The 27,616-nt window shown below is 32.4% G+C and overlaps 1 protein-coding gene across 1 annotated transcript in view; it reads right to left on the reverse strand.

The window, feature by feature from the left end:
* CNTN5 (contactin 5) overlaps window positions 1–27,616 on the reverse strand; it is a 1,114,755-nt gene that overhangs the window by 252,606 nt on the left and 834,533 nt on the right. Inside the window, exons 10-11 of the mRNA XM_039881982.1 lie at window positions 10,147–10,328; window positions 828–964 (exon numbers count right to left, since the gene is read on the reverse strand). Of these exons, the coding sequence (XP_039737916.1) occupies window positions 828–964; window positions 10,147–10,328 (319 nt within the window). The remainder of the gene's footprint in view (window positions 1–827; window positions 965–10,146; window positions 10,329–27,616) is intronic.

Consider the following 27,616-nt stretch of genomic DNA (forward strand, 5'->3'; position numbering starts at 1 on the left):
AATTTTTTTTAAAACAGCTTTATAGTTCTTTTTATTTGTGTCTTTTTGTGTAATTGTTTTGATCTAACTGGTTTCAGAATAAGGGAATATTGGAACTGGATGGGACTGTGGGAAGGATCTGATCTAATCTCTTCAATTCACAAAGAAGCAAACTGAAGCCCAAAGAGGTAAATGATAGACAAAAGGCCCCTGGGCAGAATGTGTTTGGAATTTCAACTTTATATTTGCTTCTTCCTCTATTTTGGCGGTAAATAGTGCCCTCTTTCCTGCAAAGGCCACAATAACGGAAAGAGCTAAAATTACCATTATTCTGAAATTAAATAGTAATTGATTTATTTTCAAATCCGGAACACATTAAGTTGTTTTACAAAAAGGCAGATTTACTAAAAAGATATTTAAGTCTATGGGTAGCAGGATGTCACAGAAATACCTTGCCTAGGACACAGAAGACTAGGATTCTACTCCAATCTCGTCCCTTACTAGATACTTGAACTGGGGCCAGTCATTTTACTCATTGAAGTTAACTCCATCATCCGCAAAGTGACAGCAACAAGCTAGATGTTATCTAAAAGTTGGCTAGAAATGACAATGAGTCTATAATAACCATTAATGTTTTCATGACTTTATAGGATTGAATAAAACCTAAACAATGTATTATTTTTAAAAGTAATGAGGTAATGAAAATAAAAATTGTTTCTATATTTGTTATATTACTCCAAATACTTAAGACATAAGAAATGGCTTTCAAGAAGAATAAAGGACAGTATGTCCTATGTGCAATCCTGCCAAAAGTACACTGGGACAGGTTAATAGTTATCCAACAGTACCTGAGTTAAGAGAGGCACTCCATTCTTCAGCCAACGGTATGTGGGTCTGGGTTTTCCAGTAGCCTTACATTCCCATCGCAAAGGGCTCCCACTGTCTAACTGAGTATCATTCAGTTTTTCTATCCAGTGTGGGTAAGCTGTAAGAGTTGAAGCATTAAAAAAAGGGAGATTCCAGTCTCACTTTACCAAGTTCGAAATTTATATGGACCTATTAATTGCAGTAATTTTACTGATTCACGGTTTGCATTACCCACAGAACTGTATTTCTCGTGTAAAAAATGTATAGTAGTGATATTTCGATCATTTAAAACATTTTTGTAAGCTGAAAGAAGTATATCTTGTTTCCCCACTTCAAAACAGTGGCTAGATTCTCCCTCAAGACACCATAATTTGTTTAGTAGGAAGTCAGGTACTTAAGAGGCATCACTTTTTCCAAGTACTGGGGCAGCGTTAGCACAGGTTGAAGTAATACAGCATGTTCATTTATTGATAACTGCTCTTTTTTTCCTTAACAGAACCCGAACCGCTTTTGGAAAATAATTTGTAAATTCAAAGTTCACTTGGTGTACAGTTTTTTCTGTACTTACTAGCATTCTTCAGATATGCAAAATTACAACAGAGGAAGAATCCTTGATCAACAAAGAGTGTGCTGTGGCTGCGATTCGAAGCGGTTGTGCAACGTGAGAAAGCCGGCGCAGCGCGGAGCCGCGGTAAGCGTGCTGGGCCCGCGCGACACCCCGGGCGAGCGGCGTGGGCCGGGGCCGCGGCCTCGCAGGCGCGCGCGCGCGCTCTCAAAGCACCGCCGCGGAAGCGTCGGTGCGCCGCGCGAGGAAGCCGAAAGCGGCGCGACGGCCCGAAATATGTCCGCGGAGTTGTCGGGGCTCTGGCCCGGCCGGGAAGACGCCCGCCAAGGGCGAAAGGACGCGTCCACAGCCGCTGAACTAGCCGGCCGCCCGTGAAGTGGGTGTCGGCGCGCGGCCCCGCGTGGAGCGGTCGCGCGTGCAAATGGGGCCGCGGAGGGACACGGCTCCGGAGCTTTGTACGCATGGCGTAAATAAAAGTTCGGACATGATAGGACTACTTTTACCAACTAAATGATAAAATGTAATCCCCAACTCCTACTTTTGTACTGCGTTGCCAAATTTCCTTTAGTTGTTTTAATTGTAGTTATCTTAAGAATCTGGTGCCAGAAGTTAGCTGGATATAACCAGGCTGCGGGGAGTCTTTCCTTGATATATGTTGTTGTTAGGCCCTAGAACAGTAGGGATAATAGAATTCTGAGTAATAGGCCAAAATGCCTTTTTTAATGAAGGAACCTAGAGCACAACCTGTTGTGCACCTGTTGAGCTGCCCAGTATAGGGATGCTATAATACAATGATGAAAGATGGGTACAGACAGAGATGGTTCTTTAACACAGATGTTCATTTTTATAAGTTAGGGGAAAAAATCAGAGAGACCGGTTCCTTTTTATCGCCCCTCCCCCACTTACTTTCTCCAATTTTGGCAATTCAAGAATATGTTCAGGACAGAGGAAGCACTTCTTTTTCTCTGTCTTTCTGCCCTCAACTTTGCTGTACTTGGAAAACTTCCACCTTTCTGTGTTTGTCAATGATGACGTTTCTAATATTATAAGGTAGCAGAGGTTGCTTGTTTTATGACAAGATAGTTTTCACTGCTCTAAAGAATTGTGTACGGTCAAAATCTAGAAAAAAAATCATTCTGCTGAATAATTCATTAGAAATAAAACAAGAATTATGTCATATCTGCTTTTAAACAGACTGCTTTTTTAGATTGGCGTTTTATACTCTTTTTGTTACGATTTTGTACTATATTTACTTGTAGCCAATAAATGACCTGCAACATAACTATTTGCAAAATAAATGTGGAAGAACATTCAATATAAAGGTAATTTATGTTATAGGAACACTATTGAAAATGTGAAAATGAAGCATCTGAATGAAAGACTACATTAAATTCAGCTTTTGTGAGGTATGCCTTCCTTCTTTGTTTATCCTGAAATTCGTTTGTTTTTGTTTTAGAAATGTTGAGTCTGACCCTAATCAAATTAATCTACTTAACTCTTGAGTCTTACTTATGGATTTTTATAGACTGCACCCTGAGACCAACTTCTGCCTCAACAGAAATGCATGAATAGTATCTTTTGGAATGATTTTAGTCTTTTAACAACCGGTGTTATCTAGATACATCTCAAAACTTGCATCTTTACCTGTGTATATTATGTAGTTATCTTATAGTGAGTGTGTACAGATGTATTTCATTTGATGTAATCAAATTTTAAGTAACATATTGGAAAGTAGTTAAAATAAACTTTATAAGTTAGAAAAGAAGATATAATGTGATTATATCAAATATATAAAATAGAGGCTGGAGTCTTTCCTCCATTGGCTGATACTTAAAATAAAAACACTGAAAACAAGTGACCCTTAGTCCATAAGTATTCTATTTTAAACAATTAAAATAAATATGAAAAAAATATTGAACAATTGGTTATTTTTAGCAACATTTTTTGCCATAAATCTATAAAATATTTTACTTTGTGCTAGTGAGGACTTTGGTCATTGATTCATTCACCTCATTTAAGTCCTTGGTCAATCTTAGAGGCTATTAGGAATATAGAACACATATATATTATATTTAAGAAGTTTATACTGTGGTAAAGGAGTTGTAAAGTCATAGCATAGCATAAGAAAGGAAAGGATAGTATGAGAAAGGAAAGAAGATATGCTGAAGGAAATTGCACATGGATATCAGTGGGTCTAAAGGGACAGCAGATGTCCAAAACCTAAGCCAGTTTAGAAGGAAGGAGAAAGAGCAAGAGAGAAGAAACTGTCATTTATTAAATGTTAATCCTAAACACTGAACTCAGTTATCAATTGATCCCTGTAACATTGACCCTGAAAACAAACATTTCATTTTATGAATCAGGAAACGTTGGCTCAGAGAGGTTAAGAAAATTTACCCAAAGGCACATAGTAAGGGACAGAAACCACTTTCGAAGTCAGATATTTCTGACTCCCGGGAGCATATATTTCTTACATCCTATTTTGAAATATTGAAAAATGAATTGGAAGCATTTGCTGCATAACTAGTTGTCTGTAAATGGGAACTTTGTTTTTAGTAGCTCATCGCTCTTCCAGCCAACATATCCCAGTCTTTAAGAGCCTTACCTTGGCATAGTCAGGATTTGTAGGCTTTTGAATACACTGTAATTCAACTTTAAGCCTGGAATCTATCATTCAACAGTCTACCAGGGGGAGCTTTAAATATTGATCCTAATTTTTGTGCCTGGCTCCCAAAATCAGTCTCTTTGTAGTCATCTACACTAAAAATACTGATAGAAATGATGAGATACAAAAGCAACATTAAACTCTGTTTCCTCCTTTGGACTTTTTATAAACTTTCCTACTCTGCTTCATAACTATACATGACCCTTGTAATCCAAGTAGACAGGTTTGCTGTGTTCCAGACACAGGCTGCATCTTCTTCAGATTGTTCAATACATGTGGAATGTTCTACTTCTCTGTCTCTTTTAATTCTACTCATAATTGAAGCTTTAGTCTAGTTATATAAGGTTTATTAAACCTAACCTTAAAGGGGAGTCATCTGTTCCTCTCTGGACATCTATAGTTCTTATTCACTTGGATATAATCACATAGTAGCTTTTACCCCTCTTCTGTTGCTGACATACTGTTATTGAATATTTTAGTTATTGTTTGACATCCCAGCTAGTTAGATCATCAAGAATAGAGCTGACATAACATATATATTTACTTTAGACATAGCACTGACCTACATATAATAGTTGATTACAGGATATTGGTTAGTTGTATTTGATATGTGTCTTAATATACTACAACTAGTGCTGGGATATGCAGCTTGTGGGAGTTAAAAAGAAATTGAAAAAAATCTTAAAAAGTTGCTAAAATGAAAAATTAGGAAAAAAAACTTTTAAAAACCGATTGCATCATATGGAAAAGCAAAAAACTAGAAATCAAACTAATGTTTCTTCAAACATATTTTTGGATTACTCTGTACTAATGGCCTAATTTAAAGTTCTGACTCCAAAATGAATTTGTCATAAATTCAACAAGTGATCAATAAAATTAAAAAGAAATAATTCTTGCTTTCCTTTATTCTTCAAGTACTTATTAGACATCACTATTGGTGCAATGATTAGCACTGAGAATACAAAGATAAATATGCTACAATGTTTACTTACTGTCTGCTCAAAATTTAACGGATGAGACAAATGCAATTAAAATAATATTCAAATTCACTTTACCAACAATTCTACAAATAAAAATGACCTATTACACTGCCACCAGAATTTTTTTTTTTTTTTTGGAAAACTGGTAACCTCTTTTATCTAGCTTTTGTCAGGCCACTTATTTCAGTGTGTAAAAAATTTAAGACACATATGGCACCTTAAACCCAGAAGCTATCATACTCTCACCAGGTGCACTATATATTGGCAACTACTTATGTAATACATTTGAGCTTCAGATCAGTCTCCAGGTTACATTTTTTAAAACTCTAAGCAGATGTGCATAAAGGAAATCTTGCTTATTATCTCTTGCCATTAGAAACTTTGAAAATCTGTTGTTACATGCTACTTGTTATTGGCCTCCTTCATTGCTCCTGTACTCTTAAGTGTTGAGAAGTCAACATATTTTATCCACATAGATCATTTTCAATATTATGACTCTCAGCTGTGGACCAGTGAGAGGTAACATGGTATACTGGAAAGATTACAAAGTTGGGGGTAGGTTCAAATCCCATTGTTACCATGCCCTTGCTCTAATATGTCATCAAGAATGAGTTATTTAACTGTAATGTGTCTCATCTGTAAGTTGTAGGTGGTAATTCTTATTTAAATGGGCTGATAACTGGAACTTTATTTTTTATCAACTATGAATATATATGGTATGATTTTCATAACACCAGAACTCAAGGTGAGAAATTTTCTCCAAAGATGAGTTGAAAACATTTTCTTTATGGATTAAATTATTAACTAGAAGTCTACAACTTTACATTATTTTCTATGGCAAAACTTTAATGTATTTTAATAGCTAAAACATCTTTAAAAATCATGCCTAATATATAAAAACACAATTTGGAAGAAAAGAATAATAGAGAGTAAGAACTAATGACAAGGATTTAATGTATCAAACAATTTAATAACAGATGAGTAAATAGGAATTAACTATTCTCCATTCCTTTCTCAACCATGCCTTAGCTCATGGCCTCAATATTTCACTGAGAGGTAGCATCCTATAGTTGGGGTTTGATTTCTGGTGTCATTGCTAGTTTTAAGTTGGAATCTGGTTCTACTGCTTATTATTATTTAGACCTTCAGTAATAAGCTCCTTAACCTTTCCAGGCCTTAACTTCCCAATCTGTCAAGCAGGAAAATTAATTCCTAATAGTTATTGTGGGTTAATATTACATAAAGTACCTAATACTATAGTAGAGTCTAAACCATAAGCTCTTGGCAGCTATTTGTTCCCTCTGTTAGTTCTTTAGTCTCCTAAAATCCATCTATTCTTTACAGTGTACCTTGAAGAATGGTGTACATATCTAAGCATTAATCTTTATAATAAGCATAGACTTATAATAAAAATTGTCCTGAGTAAAATGCTTACTGCTGGAAAATAAGAATAATTAGAAAACAAAAAATAGTCTTCGTCTGGAAAAAGCTTACATGTAAACAAATTTGCAAACACTGGAAGTTATTAAAATTTGTGAGGATACTTTCCAGAGATTTTACAGCAAAACAAAAAGGAAAACAAACCTATAATACTACACTGCCCTGAAAATAGAAACCTTGTCGGATATTTAGTACAATGCAATGTAATTTTCTTTTAAGCATCTTGGTAACAGGTATTTTTTAATACTGATATATTTCTAGTCTAAATAATAAGTATAAACTATTCAGCAATCACAGTGAAAGTATCCTTGCTATATAGGGTGACAAATTACTAGTTGGGATACGTGATATATGTTTAAATTTATAGATCACATATCTTTATATAATAAGATTTTTCTGTAAACAAAATACCTCCTATTATGAGAGCTCCTTATATATAAAACTGCTTAAAAATGTATGAACATGCTGCCTGCCTTCCTCTTTTCCTTCCCTCCTTTCTTCCTTTTGTTTTCTCATTCTTTCATTCTGTCTTTTCATTTTGAATGAGAACCTTACCAAGCAAGAGTCAATTTATATTAGAATTATAAAGACTAAAAATTTTGTGTAAGTAGTTAAAACAAGTTCTTTTTTGATTAATAATCAGAAATTAGAGGAGACAGAAATGATCAAAAAAATTATTTCATCCATAAAATTACTCTATAGTCTAAATGATATGTATATTCAATCGAATAAATATACAGTTTATTCTAAGGTTCAAATTATTACCAAAACTTTGTGTTTTAATTTTTTTGCTAGTTTATTCCTTTTTATGAGTATTATTTTAAAATTGATTTGTGTTATGAACACCTTTACTTATGCTATATCATTTATTGTATGTTAATAATACAGATTCTGAGTTATAAACAATAAAATATGTGATCTAAATTTAAACCTACCACCTATATTAGCATTTTTAATGATTTAACCAAAAAAATAATACAAAAAAGGTTGCCTTAGAACCTTGGTTCATCTTTTGAATCTAAACTGAATATGAAAAACATTCCCATAATTATACTTTCAAAAGGAAAGTGAGCTACAAGAAAGACTATGCTTTCAATACTCTATGAATATTGATTATTTAGCTAAAAAGTGTCAGCCTCTACTCCTTCCAACATGCAAAACTCAGGTTACAGAGCTTCCAACAGAAATGCATCCTGAGAGAAGATTATAAACACAAACTATGGATACAATGGAACATTTATGCATCCTGCTATCTGTATCTACTGCCAGTCAGGTGGAAATATTAGCCAAGATTTTTCTACATTCTACAGAATTTGATGCGTGGGGGAGAAAAGCCCTCATGTTAAACACAACAGTTTAAAAAGTACAAGAGTTGAGTGAATATGTAATAACCAAGATACTTCTGAAAGTGAAATAGGGCATTATTCATAACTGTCCCAGGACAATAGACATAATCTGGGACTATCCAGGGCAAATCAGGAGCAGGGCAGGAAACCACCCTAAACATGGGCTACAGTGAAAGGCCACAGTCTTCTAAGTTACCTTCCCACACTGTCAGAAATATATGCCTAAGTAACTAGCTGGACCGGTTTCTTTTTCTAGTTAACAATCTTCATTATTTTCCATTCAAAGAGATGCATGCTTTGGGCAGGTTTGTCCTTACCTAGTTTGGCCTATAGTGTACATCTAATTGTGCATGACAAAGAGAATCCACAGTTGTTTCTTAGTAGCATATCCTCTCACCAGAAGGTGCACCAGTAATATTGAGTGGAAGCAAATATTTTTCTACTTTTCTTGGCAATGATTGCTACCACCAATGAATCAAGTAGTCCAAGTGGGAAGGAGGGCAAGTAGAATAGTGCCCTATAGGAGCTTCTGTCCCAGACTGTAAATCTAATTATTATTTAGGTATAGGCCATTCTTCACAACACAGAAAGATTTGGGACTTTTCTCAAATAGCCTTAAGAATAACAGGGACTCCTTACATTTGTGTGTGTGTGTGTGTGTGTGTGGTTTTGAGCAGCAAAACAGTAGTTGAACTGTATCAATCTTTCAGTATCAGATTTGTATCATCACTATCACTGTGAGGATAAAGAGACATAATGTATTTGAATGTTAGCCACTGTTCCTCAGAGTATAAAAGTAACAGCTTTTTCCTCTATGGCTAGAGAATTGACTTAATGATGTTAGAAACTGTGAACAGTTTGCCTTGTGGATTTAATCCAAATATAATATCCATGGCCTAAAAATAACCAAACCAATGCTGGTGCTTCCATCTTACAAACTTCTAAATTACTTTATGTTTCTTCCAGGATGCTTCTCTGTTTAGACTTTAAAGGTACAAATCCTCTGGAAACTTTTCCCTAAATCATCTCAGTAGGATTACGCTCCCCAAATCCTTTGCATATGCGTTTATCACGGCAGATGCCATGCTCTCTTCTCAATTGTAGAGCTTGCTTTTCATTTAATCCAATGGATCATGAGTTTCTTCAAAGCTCTATTGCTAGCATATAGAGCAGTAATAGGCACTTAATAAACATTAATTGACTTAGTGAATGAATGAATAAAATGTGCATGACATAGTCAATTTGATGAGTACTGAATTCCTAAAGGTGTTACTAGAGATAATGAAAGAAAAACAGACTGACTTCAGATATTAATATTTCAAAATACTCTTTAAGAGTCCTTGTGAAGAACATTAAGCTTTTTAGAAAAACTGATCTTGAGATACAGTGACAGCCATAGTTGTTTAGCAGGTTCAGCCAAATATGCAATTTGGATAATTTCATATTGGAAGCATCTGTATTTACTTATATCAATGCTCTGGATTATTATTTTCCTCTCTTTTTTAGTGTCTTTGTCTGAGACATAAGAATCATATCACTTACCCATTATTGATAATGTCTGTTATAAAAAAAGCACATATGAAAAGTAGATGCAATTTGGGATCCTTAGACATACAGAGGAGATTTAGATATTTTTGAAGTAGGTTTTCCCAATTCTTATACACAACCTGGTTGGCTCTTTGGCATTTTTGGATAATATAAACATTTGTAGGCTGTAGAGGCTATTTGTCAACAAATGAATGAATTTAAGCCAGAGGTCAGTAAAGTTTTTCTATAAAGTATCTGATAGCAAATATTTTAGGCTTTGTGTCAGCTGGTCTGTGTCTCAACTACTTAAATTTGCCACAGCAGTGCAAAACCTGACATAGACAATATGTAAATAAATGGATGTGGTTGTGTTTCAGTAAACTTGTATTTCCCCTTCCCCCCCAAAAAAGACAGCTGAGCAGGATTTGGTTCATGAGTAATATATTGTGACTCCTGATTCAGGCCAAGGGCAAGAATAAGTTAATAAAGTTTACAAGATTTTTAACTGATCCAAAGGTTAGTTTTGGTGCCAGGGGAATATCTCAGTTTTACAAATATCAACTCTCTATACTGTATAAAGAAACTGATAATTACACATTCATTTTTAATTTAAAGCATGTGTCTTCATAATTTTACATGATGCTTTACTGTACCAAAGAAGTATGATTATTAATTGTAATTTGGTTTTTATGTGCCTAAGAAACAACATTTAAAGTAATCTGCATTGTCAGTTTGACTCTTGAGACTAGAGCATCATGCTTTGCTTATAATACTTACTGTATACTTGTAATTGTCCACGAAAGGAATTTTTTCCACGTGAGTTTTCAGCTCTGCACTCATACGTGCCTGCGTCATCCAGCTGCACGTTAGGTATTTCCAGCACCGCCTGAGATTTCCGCAGACGTGCCTTACTAGGAATATAACCATTAACCTTCATCCATGTGATTGTTGGAACTGGGCTACGATAAGGAGGAAAAACATCATTAATTTACTTTAGGAACATAGATTCTGTTGTCTGGTAATTTAAGCACTTAATAGGCTGAGTGCAATGAAGTGTAATCACAATTAAGGATCATGTGCTGGTTGATATACTTCGCTTTCCATGCAGGTCATCTCATAAGTAGTTTGACCACAAAGAAGACAGTTTCCTTTTCTTTCATATTTCAGGAAAGCAATTCAGAGTTAATATTTTAGATATTTTATTACATTATACTTTATTTTAAAAAACTTTGTAAGATTGTTTAAAGGGTTAAAGTAAAAGATTGGTTAAATTACAAAAGTAATAAATACCTATTGCCAGGAATCAAAGAAGTTGTGAACTAAGTGAATTAAGAAATATTTTTGCCCCCATTCCTGCAAATATATTCTTTCTGCAACAACGAGTACAGTTTGCATGTAATCTCTCACCTTGTCATTATAATGCATATATACACACATATGATGAGTTTTTATTTTCTTTAAAAAAAATGTAACTAATATATATGATATTTACTATTATTATTAAAAGCTCATATCCAAGATCAACTCATGACATTCTGGTTAATATGTGAATATCATTCCATTGTATAGCTGTAGCAGAATTTAATCAACCATCCCCTATAGTTAGACATTCAGTATAGTCTCAGTTTTAAAAAAAATTTTTTCACTAAGAAACAATATTGCTATAAACAACATTGCACATATATCATGTAGTATTGCTTTTCTTTTCTACAGAAGACATTCACAGAAGTGGAATTGATGAATCAAAGGGCATGTACATTTTTCATTTTAATAAGTACTGCCGGATTGTTTTTCAATAATATAGTGGCAGTTTCCACATCTATCAGTAATATATGAGACTGTTTCTCCATATCCTTGCCACCATTTTATGTGATTAATTTTTATCAGTACTGAAAAATAAAAAATGACATTTGCCACTTTAATTAATATTTTTTTCTGAATTCTCAGATAGTTGAACATTATTTCATAATTTATTGTCCATTTGCATCTGCTTTTATGGCATGTTAGCTTATGTTGTTTTTCTAATTTTTTCTTTTATCTATTTGCCTGTTTGCATTGTTTAAATTAATTTTCTTAGAGTTCTTTCTGTATTAGAACCATTAAAACTTTGTTTCTCAGAAGAATTCTTCCTCAGTGTATTGTTTGTTTATGATGGCATCTGGGATACAGTTTTATAAACATTTTTGGGAAAAACAAACATCTGATTTCCTTCTTGATTTCTAAATTTTTATTTATAAAATTATCTGTAAACTCAAGTTTATGTCCACATTTTCTGCAGTATTTCTAGTAGTATATTTTTTATTATTTTTTAACTGTTGTATCTTTAATCCGTTTGAACAATATTCTTGTTTTTAGTGTGAGATAGGGCATGCAACTAATTGTTTCGGCATCATTGAAAATAAAAATCCCTTTTCCACAGTATTTAGAATGTTGTTTTTGTCATTTAATTCGTTCTCACATACTTGAATCTGTTTTAGGATTCTCAGTTCTGTTCCACTGATTTATTTATTACTATCTATATTTAATGCACTTTATGGTCTGGACCTAGTCTTCCTTTTCAGTTTGATTTCTCACTACTTCCTTCCATATCTCCTGACCTGGAAAGACATCTCTGTGTGTTTCCAATCATATCTGTTAAAATCCTACTAATCCATTGAGACCCATTCTCAATGCCTCCTCTTTAGCAAAGTTTTTCTTTATTTGTGTAGTCTGCTGGGATTTAGTTTTTTCCTTTTAAATAATGAAGTGCTTTGTATATACTATTTGCATCTCTTGTAACATTCTACCATAGATTATAATTGCTAAGCATAGGATATTTTTCTCTAATTTCCTTATAGGAATAATAGTACTATGCACTACTATAAACAATGCTATAATAAACATTTCGTGTATTTTTTAACACTTTTCTTATTTATTCCTTAGGAATAAAACATAGAATTGAAATTGTTGTATTAGAGTTGACAGTTTTTGCTTGTTTAGGTGCATATATACAACATCCAGGAAAATCGAACCTTGCATTTTGTAATAACCCTTAAGTTGGCATGGCATATCATTCTTTGAACATGTGTGAAAATTAATTTATTTTTGATTTAAAGTTAACATTTTTTGTACCTATATTCAAAGATGAGATTGTCTGTAGCTTATTGGGTTTGTTGGTATGTATGTGTGCTTATTTATTAATGAGCTGTTGGTTGGTTTGTTTACAAGCTAGCTTTGACAGATTAGGTATCACAGTTATGAATAATAGCTTGATAAGCATGCCAGACTATATCTATCTTCTATTTTGATAGCTTAAATAGTAGAGAAATTATACATTCCTTAGAATACTGATAGCCTCTCACAAAAAGTCACCCGATTCTGTCAATATCAACAGAGTTAGCTTTTTTTATTTTTATGTTTTTACAGTGCTTTCAATTTCATCCATGTTTTCTTTAATTGTGTTGTTTTTAAATATCTACTTGCATCATCTTTGGCAATTCATGTTTCCCTAGAAAATCAACTATTTCATCCATAATTTCTATGTTTCAGCAATGAGTTATATAAATAGTAATTGTTTAAAGTTATAGAAATAGTAACTGTTAAATCTTTTTTCCCCGTTTTGTAGCATTGCAGTTTAGTTAGAAGCATACGCCTTCAAGGAATACAATTTAGATAAACTAAAATTCCAACACAAAGATGCTATGTGTCCTTAGGAAAGTTATCTAAATTCTATGCATTTTGTTCAATGGAGATATTTATTTTTTCCTTCAAACTGCAAATATCTTGAGAGTAATGACACAATTTCTCTTGTTCAGCAGTATGTCCAGTGTCTCACAGAGTGCTGGGCATTAGTTAATACTTAATAAATGTTTATGAAATAAATGAATGGAAGATTTGCATAATATTGTTTGAGGATTAAGTGAACTAAGCTCTTCTAAATTGCTTAGCAAAATACATGAAGAGTGAGGACTCAATAAATTTTAGCTACAATGATTTTTAAATGACGAGTTTTGTCAAGTATTTGTCTTTTTATTGGTTTTTCAAATAAGCATTTTGAGCATTTATTACTACTTTTTGTTATAATTAATGAATCTGTTTTTTAATTTTTTAATCCTCTTTCGTGATTGGTACATTTATATTCTACTCTAATTTTTGAGCTGAATGATCAATATAGTTACTATTTATGGTTAATAATAAAAGCATATTATTGTCTTTTCTTCTTCTATTAGATGTAGGCACATGCCATATATTTTGATATGTATTGATAGTGACTTGTATAGTTTCTTTTTGGGGGAAACTTATTGAATTAATCTTTGTAGTTAAATATAGAATCAATTTTTTTGTGAAAGTTACATGTCTATTGAGAAAAAAGGTATATTTTATTTATGATAAAAGTTTAAAAAGTATCTTTTAGGCAGTTTTTGTTAATCGTGTAATGCAAACATTATTTTTACTTTTTCATAATTTTAAAGCAATTTAACTTTTATCAAGTCACAGCTCTTATGGAACATTTGTATACTAAAAAAAGGAAAGAAAGAAAACAACAGTTAAAAGCAAAGCTAATCTGCTTGAAGTAGAAATGAGGGTTCTAGAGTTTACCTGCTTATCTCTCTACTTCACAGAGTGTATTAGAAAACTACTGCTCTATATCCTTTTTCATTTTTGTCCAAGTTATTTGTTAGACTAAGAGAGGTGTGTTAAATTTTTCACTGTTATCATTATTACTAGTATGTTCTTATATTTCAAAAATTTCATTTTGTATTTTGATTAACTTTTTCTCTGCAAATAAATGTTCATAAAAGTTAATAAATTTTTGGTGTTTTAATCTTTATCAAAATAAAATGATCCTCTTTCTAATTTATTAATATTTTTGCTTTAAATAATCTTTTATCCTATTAATCCTCTTAACTTTCTTTCTTTCTTTCTTTCTTTCTTTCTTTCTTTCTTTCTTTCTTTCTTTCTTTCTTTCTTTCTTTCTTTCTATTTCTTTCCTTTTTTCGTGGTGTGTCACTTTGTTTTGATCTAATTCCTCTAAATGATAGATTTAACTTTTGACTCATATCTGCAAATTTTTGTCTTTTAATGGTAGAATTTGACTTTTTAATTTTGTTGTTCCAATTGATAATAATTATTCAATCATTTTAAAATTATAAAATATAGAAAAATACATAATTTCATATTAAATGTTAATTGAAATAAACTTTGGAATAAAAATAATCATAGAATAAAAAATGACTAAAGAAGATATGACTATAAAAGTAACTGTGCAGATTAAAAAATAGAATATAAATTCACAATTAAAAATATAAAAGTATAAATATAAAACTTAATAGAGGGTTAGACATCAAATTGGACATAGCTGAATAAAATATTTTCTTAAAGATGGTGTCTAGACACCATCTAGACAGAGACTATAAGAAAAAGAGTGAGAGGAGAAAAGTGAGAGACTGAGACTAGAGAGGACTATTTAATATCTAAAAAGAAAATGGAATAAAGTTTTCCCAAAATGATGAAGGAAATGAATTCATAAGTAAAGGAAACACAATACAGACAGTCCCTGACTTACGATGGTTTGACTTTAAATGATTTTTCAACTTCAAAATGGCACAAAAGCAAAACACATACCATACTTCAAGTTTTGAATTTTGACCTTTCACCAAATTAGTGAAAGGCAGTACCGTACTCTCTCAGGATGCTGGGCAGCAGCAGTGAGCTGCAGATCCCAGTTAAGCGCACGATCATGAGGAAAAACGGCTGCTACTCTACAGTGTACTGTGTTGCCAGTGTTTTTTGGATATTGTGTTCTGAGCATGTTTAAGGTAGGCTAGTCTAAGCTATGATGTTTGGTAAATTGGGTGTATTAAATGCTTTTCTGTCTTATATTTTCAATTTACAATGGGTTATTGGGAGGTTCTCCCACCGGAAGTCAAGGAGGATCTGCATATACTAAGTATAATTTAGGCCACAGAACACCAATGACAAATATTAGGAATAGCCAGAGAGGGAAGACATATTATCTATAAACAAACAAACAAAAAATCCCACAATGATTTAAGTGTCCACTGGCTTTCCAACAGCAACAATGGAAGCAGAAGAAGATGTTGGAATAGTTATATCTAATGTGCTTAGAAGAAAAAAAGAAAACTATGAACCTAGAATTTTGTATATAGTAAACTACCTTTTAGAAGTGAAAAGGAAATAAAGATATCAAATCTACAAACACTAAACAGGTTTATCACCACCAGACTATCATTGAAAGATATATGTATTTCAGAAAAAAAAAGGAAAATAACTCCAGAAAGGTAGATTAAGATGCAAAAAAGAAAGGTAATAAAAATATATACTACTAAAATAATAATAATAATAATAATAACAATAACAATGATGACAATGTGGACATATGAAAAGGGACAAAACTAAAATACTAATCAAAAAGAGCAAGTCATTAAAAAGAAGGAATGAATATAGTTACCATGTCCTAAAGTTATTTTATTTTGAGGGAGAACATTTAAAATATCAATGAACTTTAGATTTTAAGAATGCATGATAAAATTAATAGGGTGACCAATAAAAAAAATAGGAAAGAGAATAATTTTTCAAACAAACGGAGGGCACGGCAAAGACTGGAAAGCTCTGCTCTCCCCAAAATCCATTTCTTTTTTCTTCTGGGCACACATTTGCTTTTTCTACATGCAAATAGGCATGACATTAGGCTGATTTCTGGCCATGAAAAGCAGCAAAATTGACCTCCCAAATCTGTGACTCCTCTACTCCTTCTCTGTTGCTTAGGTTGATATCAATGCCCAGGGCATCTTTGGAAGCATTATTGTGGTAATACATATCGAATACAGTTGGAAAATATAACTTTTTCTAGATCCCAGACAGTGGGAAATAAGAATAAAAAATCATAGAGTAATAGGGGTTCATTAAGAATCAATCCCATGGCTAACCAAACCTGATGACCTCAAGATAGCTGCCATTGCATTGAGAAAAAAAAGGCATGGGGATTTAATGACTATTTTTAAGGAATAAGTGAAATGACTAGTACATGGAATTGAGTGCAAGCAAACAGATCAGAAGCCAATTAGAGTTTGAGATGTTGAGATGACTGCATTGCTGAAAAACTGAGTCTAAATTCAAGACAACAAAACTTTGAATATTTGCAATTTAAAACAATTATAGTCTTTCAGATGTAGACCAACAGGAATCTGATCTACAAAATCTGTATAGCCCCAAAGGAGGAAATGCTCCTCGATACACATTTCAGTTGTGGTTATGGAGTAAAACAAAAAGGGAAAAAATCAGAGGGTGGAGCCAAGATATCTTGGAGGACAGACAAGGCAATTTCTTCCAAAGAGTAATATCACTGTCTAATCAAGAACCTGCTCTCTCTCCTCTACATACAAGGGAACTAGCCTTTAAAAATAAATGCTTATACAGAAGAATTTCATATTTGTGATGGTTTGGGTCTCCCATTCTTCTCTTTTCTGAATGGAATAATTTTTCTGTGGATAATTCCTGTTTTACCTTTGTGTGAGGCTACATAACTTATCTTTTAAGTTCATATGTTATAGAATCAGGATGATCCATATCTGGGCCTGATGGATACCTGGAATCTTGAACTTGAGTTTATGCAGAGACCAGACAGGATTTCATTTGCCTCCCTTGGGGAGGGAGTAAGTTCATTCAATATGTAGGAATTGAAATGTTCATCGGAAGAACAGACTGGCTAAATGTTCAAAACCCACATTTTCCTTTTATCCTGGGTATATAATTAGACTCCACTTTCCAGCATCCTTATGGGGCATGTGATTGAGTTCTGGCCAATAAAATATGGAAAGAAGAAGATACCAAACATCATCCAGATACCAAATCTTCCATACGATCCTCTATTTTTCACTTTTCCCTTGTCTGCTGAGTAAATGGTGATACCAATGGGAACTATCGTAGAAAAGAATATAGGAAAATGTTTTTATGTCTATGTTGTAGTGAAGGATTCATTTTTCAAACAAGATGTAAAACATTGCTATCCATAACAAATTTTTGATGGCTTTGACTGTGCTAATATTAACAGTCTTTTCATTAAAGGATCTAATATGATAAGGTCAAACCACCAGATAAATAACTGCAAAGACTAATAGATTAAAGAACTCCTACAATTCCATAAGAAAAACAATTTATAAAAATGAAAACAAAAAAATAGGAAACAAAAATAATCAAGAAACATATAAAATACATTTAATATCTTTAATAATCAGGTTAAATGCAAATTAAGAGCATAATGACATTCTATTTTGTGCTTAAAAATTGACAAAATGTGCTTTGGGAAATCTGAAAATACTAATTGTAGGCATAGTTATCTAGTTATCAGTCAATAAGAAGTCTTATACACTCATGGTGGTGTTTTATATTGGTATAACCAGTTTGGAAAACTATTGGAATCAACTTACAAATGAGAATAATTACATATTCTGTAATTTGGAAGACCACTAATGTAATGTAATGAAATCATTAATTATATTCCTTAGAAAAACTCTTGCACAAGTCCACAAGTAATAAGGTACAATATTTTTATTGTGATATTTTAAAATAAACCTTTTTTTGAGATTACTTTTGCCCTTTTTAGACTTAAGTAAATTGAATCATACTATTTGTGCTTTTTTTTGACTCTGGCTTCTTTCTCTCAACATAAGATTCATGAAATTCATCTGTATTGTTGTGGATTATCAATAGTTCATTCCTTTTAATTGTTGAGTAGTATTCTAATACATGGATAAGCCAAATTTGTTTATCCAGTCACCTGTTAACTGTTGGACATTGATTTTGTTTTCAGTTTTAAGTTACTATGAATAAAACCGCTTTGTACATTCATGTTCAAGTTTTTTGTGGACACATTTTTATTTCTCTTGAGTAAATAAATAATTAGAAGTAGAATAACCCATATATGTGAGGTACATGTTTAACCATATACTGGCAGACTATTTTCCTTTGTAATTATATAATTTTATACCTCCACTAGCAAGGTGTATGAAATTTCCAGCTGTTCTACATCCTTGAAAATATTTGTTACTGTCAGTCTGTTCAATTTTACTCAACATGGATATTCACACGTTACAACACTATTCAAAATATTACTTTCCCCATTGAATTATTTGGCATTTTTGTGACAAACTAATTGACCTTATATGTATGGGTCTATTTCTGGACTACTTCAGTTTCATTAATCTGTAAACCTGTCTTATGCCAGTTTCTCCCTTTCTTGATTATTATTAATTTTATAGGAAATCTTGAAATCAAGTGTGTATATCTTCTAAATTTGTTCATTTTCTACCAAATTATTTTGGGTATTCTTTGAATTTTAATGTAAATTTTAGAAGTAGCTTGCTAACTAACTCTTATAAAAATAAAGTCCTCAAGATTTTGACTGGATTAAGTTGAATTAATTTATCAATTTGGGGAGAACTGACATATGAACATTATTGAGTTTTATAATGGTATATCCCCTTATTTATTTAAATATATTTTCATTTCTCAGCAATGTTATATAATTTCTCAGTATACAGGTCTTGTGCATATTTTGTTTAGGTCATTGCTAAATATTAATTTTAGTGATTTTTTTGGTAGATTCCTTAAGATAGTTTACATATTTATGGCATCTGCAGAGACAGTTTTACTTCTTCCTTTCCTATCTCTAAGGTGTTTTATTTCTTTTCATACCTTATTTTACTATTGAGGAACCCAGTAAATGTTGAACAGAAGTGACGAGAGATAAAAAAAGGAAAAACTTTTGTTCTTTTATGATGTTGAATAATGATTTTTGTAGATACCCTTTTTCTGGCGGAGAAAACTTCCCTCCAATCTTATGTTGTTAAGAGTTTCATTATGTATATTGAATATTTTCATTATGTGTATTGAATATTGTCATATGCCTCATTTACTAAGGTTAATATAAGATTCTTCTCTTTTATTCTTTTTATGTGACTAATTACATTAATTGATTTTTAAAAGTTAAACTAACTTTGCATTCCTGAGGTAAACTCCACTTGGTCATGATGTTTAATTTCTTCCTTATGTTGTGGAATTCATTAGTGATCTCTCTGGTCTGAAATTTTTGTAGTGGGAAATTTTTATTTATAAAATCAATTTTATTAATAGATATGGGGCAATTCATATTTTCTATTTCTTTTTGTGCCAGTTATGAAAGTTATGCCTTTTAAGAAATTTATTTGGTTTAGTTGTAAAATTAAATGTTATTAATAACATTCCCTTCTTGTCATTTAATGACTTAGGATAGAAATATAGTGGTTTCCTCTATCATACTTGTTATTGATAATTTGAATTTTATCTCATCTTTTTTGATATTTATCAATTTTATTAATATTTTCAAAAAACCAGCTTTGGATTTCATTTTATTCCCTATTGTCTGTCCAAATTAAGTTTTATTGATTTCTGCTATTTAATCTTTCTTTCCTTATATTAACTTTGACTTTAAGTTAATTGACTTTTCTAGTTCTTTAAGGTAAAAGTTTAGGTCATGAATTTTCTAATTTTTCTTTTTTTAAAGATATGAATTTATATCTAAGCACTGCTTTAACTGTATCACAAACATGTATTTTCATTATTATTCAGTTCAAAATATTTTCTAATTTCCTTTGTGATTTCTTCTTTGACAATTTTATTATTGTTGTGTTTTGAATTTCCAAAGATTTGGTGATTTTCAAGTATTCTTTTGTTATTGATGTATAATTTATTTCTGTTGCAATTAAAAAACATACTATAAATTTTTAATCTTTTTATAATGAGAGATATTTGCTTTTGGCCAAGCATGCGGTTTATCTTGGTGAACGTTCAATGTGCAGATTTTTAAAAAATTGTATATTCTGTAGTTGGCAGGTATAGTGTTCTTAAATATCAATTAGTTCAAACTGATTAATAATTGTGTTCAAGTCTTCTGTACTTTATTCTCTTTTTGTTCTTATAATTGATAAACTACTTGAAAAGAGTATTAAAATCTCCAACTAATTGCGAATTTGTGAATTTGTCCATTACTCCTTTAAGTACTATCAGATTTTGCTTCATATAATTTAAAGCTCTGTTATTAGTTGCCTATACATTTTGGATTTGTAATGTCTTCTTGAGAAATTTACCTTTTTATTATTATAAAGTGTCTATCTTTATCTTATGTAACACTTCTTATGCTAAAATATACTTTGTCTGATATTAACGTAGTTCGTTCAACTTTTTTATGATTGACATTCATATGGTGTACTTTTTTTATCTTCTTACTTTAAAAAATATATGTATATACACACACGTGTGTATATCATTTTTTTACATTAAAAGTAGATTCTTGCAGACGGTATGTTATAGAGTCTTTTTCGTACAGTCTAACAATGTCTGCCTTTTGTGTGTTTTATTGAATGACCATTTAATATAATTATCTGTGGTCGGGTTTACGTCTAGCATTGATATACTAATTTTTGATCTATCATATCAGTTTTTGCTCCTTTTTTGCTTTCTTGCCTTGCTTTACTTTCTACTAGTTTTTTGTTTGTTTGTTTGTTTGTTTTTTAGTATTTCATTAAAGTTCTCTTTTGGATTATTAGCTATAGCCCTTTAGATATATAGATGTACATATATATGTACACACACACACATATGTATATATATACACACACGTATATATGTATATTGTTGTTCTAAGGTTTGCAATATGTATCAGATAATATTATGCTTATGTGTTTCCCTTCCTATTTTTTGTGCTATTCTTATCATATGAATTATTTCTATATACTTCATAAACCATCCAGCACATTGTTATTATTTTTTTGGAGAAAAAAGTGAAAATTAGAAATTTCAGAAATGTAAAAGAACAAATATATTTTATATTTACACACATTTAAGAAAAAAAAATTTCTTGCTCTTTATTCCTTTGTAGAAATTGGAGTTTCCAAATAGTATTCGTTTTTCCTCAGCCTAAAGAATTTTTAGCATAATCTGCATTTTTTTGTCATTTTGTTTTAGGTAAACTGACTCCTTTCAGTATTTCCTGTACTGCAGGCCTTGTAGTGAATTCCCTCAATTTTTGTATGTCTGCAAAGTCTTAATTTCTCCTTCATATCTAAAGGAGAGCTTAGCTGGATACATTATTCTAGGCTGGTAGTTCCTTTGACTTAATAGTTTAAATATTTGATTCCATTCCTTTTTGGCTTGTAAGGTCTGCACTGAGAAGTCTGATGATAATCTAATGGGTTTTCCTTTATAGGTTACTATCTTCATTTCCCTGACTGCCCTGAGAACTCTTTGTCATTGATTTTTGATAACTTTAATCCAATGTGTCTTGGTGAAGGCCTTTTTGGGTTGAAGTAATTGAGTGTTCTGTTGACTTCTTGAATTCCAGTTTCCAGCTCATTCCTTAGATTTTGGAAATTCTCATCCACTATTTTTCTGAAAATGCTTTCTAGTTCCTGCTCCTTTTCCTCGCCTTTGGTAATGCCCATTATTCTTATGTTTTCTCTCCTGATGGTATCAGCTAGTTCTTGAATTTCTCTTTCATTGTTTTTTATTCTTTGGTTTCTCTTCTTTCTTCTGATTTATTTCTAGATTTCCATCTTCAATATCACTGATCCTTTCCTTCATTTGGTCGACTCTATTTCCCAAGCTGGCTATTTAATTTTTCAACTCTTACAGTGTGTTCTTCATCTTCAGAAGTTCTATTTGGTTCCTTTTGAGGGTTTCAGTCTCCTTGTTCTGCTCATCTAGTTGTTTTTCAATTCCTGAAATTCTTGACTTGAGTTGTTTTGGATCTCATTGAGTTTTTTAGAAATATCATCCTGAATTTCTGTCATTTAAGGCACATATTTTTATGTCTGTATGCTTATTTTCTAGAGATTTTTCTCTTTCTTTCTGAGATGCTTTGTCATCTTGGTTGTTCATGGTTTTTAATGGACTATTTCTGCACCTGGGCATTAATGGAAGTGTATTCTGTTGTTTTTCCAGAAAGATTTATTATATAAAGGTCTCTCTTTAGCCTGCTGCAAAGAAGGTGTTTTTCTTTTGTCTTCCAGTAGGTGGCGTCTAAGCCTCTTGGATCCCTGCTTTATATAAAGCATAAATACCTTTTTTATTTTCTTGTAGATGTTTAATCACACTTGCTACTCTCAGTTTCATTCCCGTCAGTGTTAACAGTTTCAGTAGTGTTTGCTCCAATCCCCCGGGGGTTCCACGGTGATCAGTCTTGGAGGGTTTGGGGAGAGGGGCCCTCTGGGTTGGGAGTTGGGAGCTGTGGCTCAGCCTCCATTTTGCAACCAGGACTGGTAAAAATCAACTGTTTCTCTGAGGTCCTGTCCCGCTTCTCTCCTTTCTGCCTTGATGACTGGGCTTTGGTGCCAGCTGCTAGAAGTTTCAGCACTTCCAGGCAGGCTGATTAGGGAAGTTCCCACACCTTCCTTCTCCTGCAGGGAGCTCTGGCAGCTGCAAGAGGCGGCTTCTTTATTACTCCCAGGCAACTGCCCGAAACCCAGAGTTCTGACCTGTGGTAACTCTTATGTGCAGATCCCATGCTCAGACATGCTGGTGTGCAGTTTGGGTATTCTTTGTTGAGTTTTAGATGTTCAGCTTATCATTGTTTCAAGGGGAGAGATCTGGGGATGTCTTTCACTCCACTATGTTTCTAAAGATCCCCCATTTTTTTAATTTAAGTATAATTGGTATGTAATATTATATTAGTTTCAAGTGTACAACATAATGATTCAACATTTATTCATGGTACAATATGCTCACCACACTAAATATAGTAACCATCTGTCATCATGTAAATTAACCACACTATTATTGACTATATTCTCATATCATCATTTTCACCTATCCCTCCATTCACCTCCCCTCTGGCAATCATCAGTTTGTCCCTTGTTTCTATGATTCTGTTTTTGTTTTATTAGTTCATTTGTTTTGATTTTTTTTAAATTCACGTATAAGTGAAATCATGTAGTATTTGTCTCTGACTTATTTTAATTAGCATAATACTCTCTAGATCTATTCAAGTCATCACAAATGGCAGGATTTTGTTCTTTTTATTGTTGAGTAATAATTTGTTATATGTATATCTCACATCTTCTTTATCCAGTCATCTATTGATGAATTCCTAGGTTGCTTCTATATCTTGGCTATTGTAAATAATGCTGCAATGAACTTAGGGGTGCGCATATCTTTTCAACTTAGTGTTTTCCTTTTTTTTTTTTCAAATAAATGCCCAGAACTACTAGGTTTTATGGTAGATCTATTTTTCATTTTTTGAGGACTCCACACTGCTAATATTCTTTATGGTGCTGTCTACTACAATAAATTTTCAGGTTTCTTTTTTTGCTTGACATTGTATTTCTTTTTCAGGTTCAAAGAATATTTTTAGCAGGTAAATAGCTCTAGGCAGACTGTATTTTTAAAATTTTCTTTTTATCATTGTTTTGTAATCGAGAATGATTCAGTCATTTTCTGTAAGTACATGGGATTTAAAAAATTAGCCAAGATTATAACAAAATTTTAATTTGCTTAATATGATATTATTTTAATTTAATTTGCTTAATATGATGTTATGATATTAAAGTCAATTTCTTTTTAATAATAACTTGAAATGGGGTTGTTGCTTAAAAAGAAAACTGATTTTAACTACACTAAAAGGATGAGTAGAAATGTCAGCTTTGACAGTAAGGCAGAGCAGAGTTATACTTTCCTTATTTTAGTCTGTTGAAATTATATTGCTACAACTACACATTTGATTTTCATGTAAAATAAGCAATGCAACTTACAGAAGATAAAGAAGCTTTTTGTAGCTAATATTATACTGAGAATGGCACTATTCATTTGGCTCAAAAATCCTCTGTTAATGACAGTAAAAGACTATATGAAAGCCACATTGAAATTCTGACACAAGCTTTTTGTTGTATGCTGTTGAAGTGACAGAATAAAAAGTGCTTCCAAATGTAGTTGTAGAAAGAAAGAAAAGTGTTGGATGAACTCAGCCATTGTGGAAGTCATTAAAGATATTTTTTAAAGATCATTTTTATACACATAATAAGATAATGTACAGAGTCTGTCAAGGCAGAAGGAACACTTAGCTGTAAAGATTTAATGATTTCAAAGGAAAGTACTCCCCAACTGCAAATCACCATTCATACACAAATTGTAGGTCTGTCTAATGGAGCTTCCTATTTTCCTTGCATAAGTCACAAGTGAGATATGAATTTTACATCTGATGTGAAAATATATACAGTTATGGCTCCTTTGTGACTTGCACAAAAGGAAGGAAACATTGTATATATGAGATAGAAACTGAAAAAAAATAAGTTTTATAACTTTTCTCTAAGAAAGTACATAAAAAGCCATCATAAAAAAAGCTATTGATACAATGGTATTTTTGTATGATTCTATATCTATAAATGAATGAATGAATGAATGAATGAATGGATGACAAAACCGCTAATGTGGGAGATCACTGCTAGCTACATAATATATAAAATATTGAAGACAAAAGTTTTCTTTGTAAAAGTTTGGAAGCTTTCAGGGGCACTGAGAATGATGCCTAGATCTTTCTTAAGAGGGTCTCATCCTTGGGGCAAAGACCACTCTTTCAGCCACCAAATGATTAATTAGCATTTAGGGAGAAGACATGAACAGCATCTAACTTAAATATAAGTTTTAGATCTCTCTGCTTTCTGATTCTTGACTGATATATTAATTCATGATATTTTTACTTAGGACCTAAGAGTCATAGCTCAGACTATGTCATTTTTATCACTTTTAATTATCTTAGGCAAGAATCAAATTTAGGTAAGGAATCTTGGTAATCTCTGTAAGATCGTGACCTGGTATGGCCTTCATATTTTTACCAATGTTTTTCTTACATTAAAAAAAAAAGTAATGGAACAGGAAAAGCAGCCAATTCTAAGGCCAGCCCATATCCCAAACATAGGGAATTGGACGCCTTCCTTTTCCACATGTAGTTCTGCCCAGGTAATTCTTATCTTCCAAATTAAAAGAAATCCTTGCATCCAGCCAAATGAGGTCTCAGAAGAATCATCTATCATACTATCTTTATTATAGGACAGCAAGTCTAAGTTTGCAGATAGCTGAAGGAAGTTTCTGGAATGGTGCCATATTTTTTTCATTCGTTAAATGATTACACATGACATGCCTATTATGTGCTAGGCTTTGTGGTAGATTTGGGGTTTATAATGGTGAACATGATAGATATGAAACTTTCATACAATTAGTTATATAATGACTTAAAGAATAATAGGCATGAGTTAGAGGAAGTACAAAGATAGAATCACCCAATCTAATATGGTAGGGGTCAGAGAATATTTCCTTAAGCAAGTAACATTAAGTTCAGACTTGAAGAATGAATAGGAGTTATCCAAGCAGAAACAAAAGTCTTCAGAGAAGAGCTAATAGTATGTGCTGTCATATAGGGGTAAGAGAGAAAATGATATATTTAAGGAACTGAAAGAAATTCACTATGGTTCATGCTTGGTTGGCAGTGGCTAGTGAAAAGACTGAAGAGGTAGGCAATATGAAGTATCGTAAAAGTAATTTTAAGAGGTTGAACTTTTCCTGATAGTTACCGAAAATCACTGAAGTATTTTAAGCAGGATGTGATGATCATATTTGAGTTTTAGACAAGCTCTACAAACTTTTTTTTTTTTTTAAGAGAGATGGTAAATAATTTAGGCTTGCTGGCCAGATGGTCTCTGTTATAAGTACTCAGTTCTGCCATTGCAGTGTGAAAGCAGACTTAGACAAGACATAAATAAATGGGAATGGCTGCGCTCCAATAAAACTTTATTTATGAAGAAAAGTGACCAGTCTGTGGGCACAGTTTGCCAACATTTGGTTTAGAATATTCTGTATGCAGCAAGTAGAATGCACTGAAAATAAGAAGATTAGAGGTAGGGAGAAAAAAATTAGGAGGCTCATGAACAAATCTATATGAAAAATGACTCTGAGCCAGACAAAAACAATCAGGTGGGAATAAGAAGTAGATATTTAAGAGGTAGAACTAACAGAATTTGATGCTAGGTAGAGTATGAATGAGAACAAAGGAGGTGGCCATGTTAGTTGCTAGTTTCTGGATTTGTGGCTTGTATAACTGGATAATAACATAAAAGAATATTAATTGGGCTCTTACTATGTGCCAGACACTGTTCTTAGCATCTTGTATATATTAACTCATTGAATTTATTTCTTCCTTCCTTCCTCCCCTCCCACTTTTCCACCCTTTCTCCTTTCTTTCCTAACTTCCTTCATATTGTGGTAAGAACACTTACATGAGATATTCTCTCTTAACACATGTTGTATCTCAATACAATATTTTTAACTATCAGTACAATGTTGTACAACAGGACTTAATCACCTTGCATAATTGAAACTTTATGCATATTGAATAATAACTTCCGATATTCCTCCCCACACCAGTCTCTGGCAACCACCATTCTACTCTGTTTCTCTGTGTCTGACTATTTTATATAGCTCACATAAGTGGTATAATGCAATATTTGTTCTTTTGTGACCAGCTTTTTCACTTAGCATAGTGTTCTCAAGGTCTGTCTATGTGACAGGATTTCATTCTTTTTTAAGGCTTAATAGTATTCCATCGCATACATATAACACATTTTCCTTATTCATTCATCAACGAACACTTAAATTGTTTCCAAATTTTGGCTATTGTAAATAATGCTGCAAAGGACATGGAATAAAATAAAAATCTCTTTGAGATCCTGAATTAATTTCTTTTGGATAAATACCCAGAAGTGAGATTGCCAGATCATATGATAGTTTTATTTTTAACTTTTTGAGTAACCTCCATAATATTTTCCACAGTGGCTGAACCATTTCACATTCTCATCAACAATGTATAAGAGTTCCAGTTTCTCTACGTTCTCACCAAGACTTGTTACTTTTAGTTTTTTTTTGATAATAGACATTCTAACACGTATAGGGTGATATCTTGTTGTGCTTTTGGTTTGTATTCCCCTAAAGATTAGTAATGTTGAGTATTTTGTCAGATACCTGTTGGCCATTTGTATGGCTTCTTTGAAGAAATGTCTATTCAAGTCCCTTGTCCAGTTTTTAATCAATTGTTAATTGTCTGTTTTCGCTATTAAATGTCCTGTATATTTTGATATTAATCCCTTATCAGTTGAGTGGTTTGTGAATATTTTCATCCATTCTTATATTTCACTCTGTTAATTGTCTTCTTTGCTATGCAGAATGA

The sequence above is a fragment of the Pteropus medius genome, unplaced genomic scaffold (genome assembly GCF_902729225.1).
Source record: "Pteropus medius unplaced genomic scaffold, Ma_sr-lr_union100, whole genome shotgun sequence".
In the NCBI taxonomy this organism is placed as follows: Eukaryota; Metazoa; Chordata; class Mammalia; order Chiroptera; family Pteropodidae; genus Pteropus; species Pteropus medius.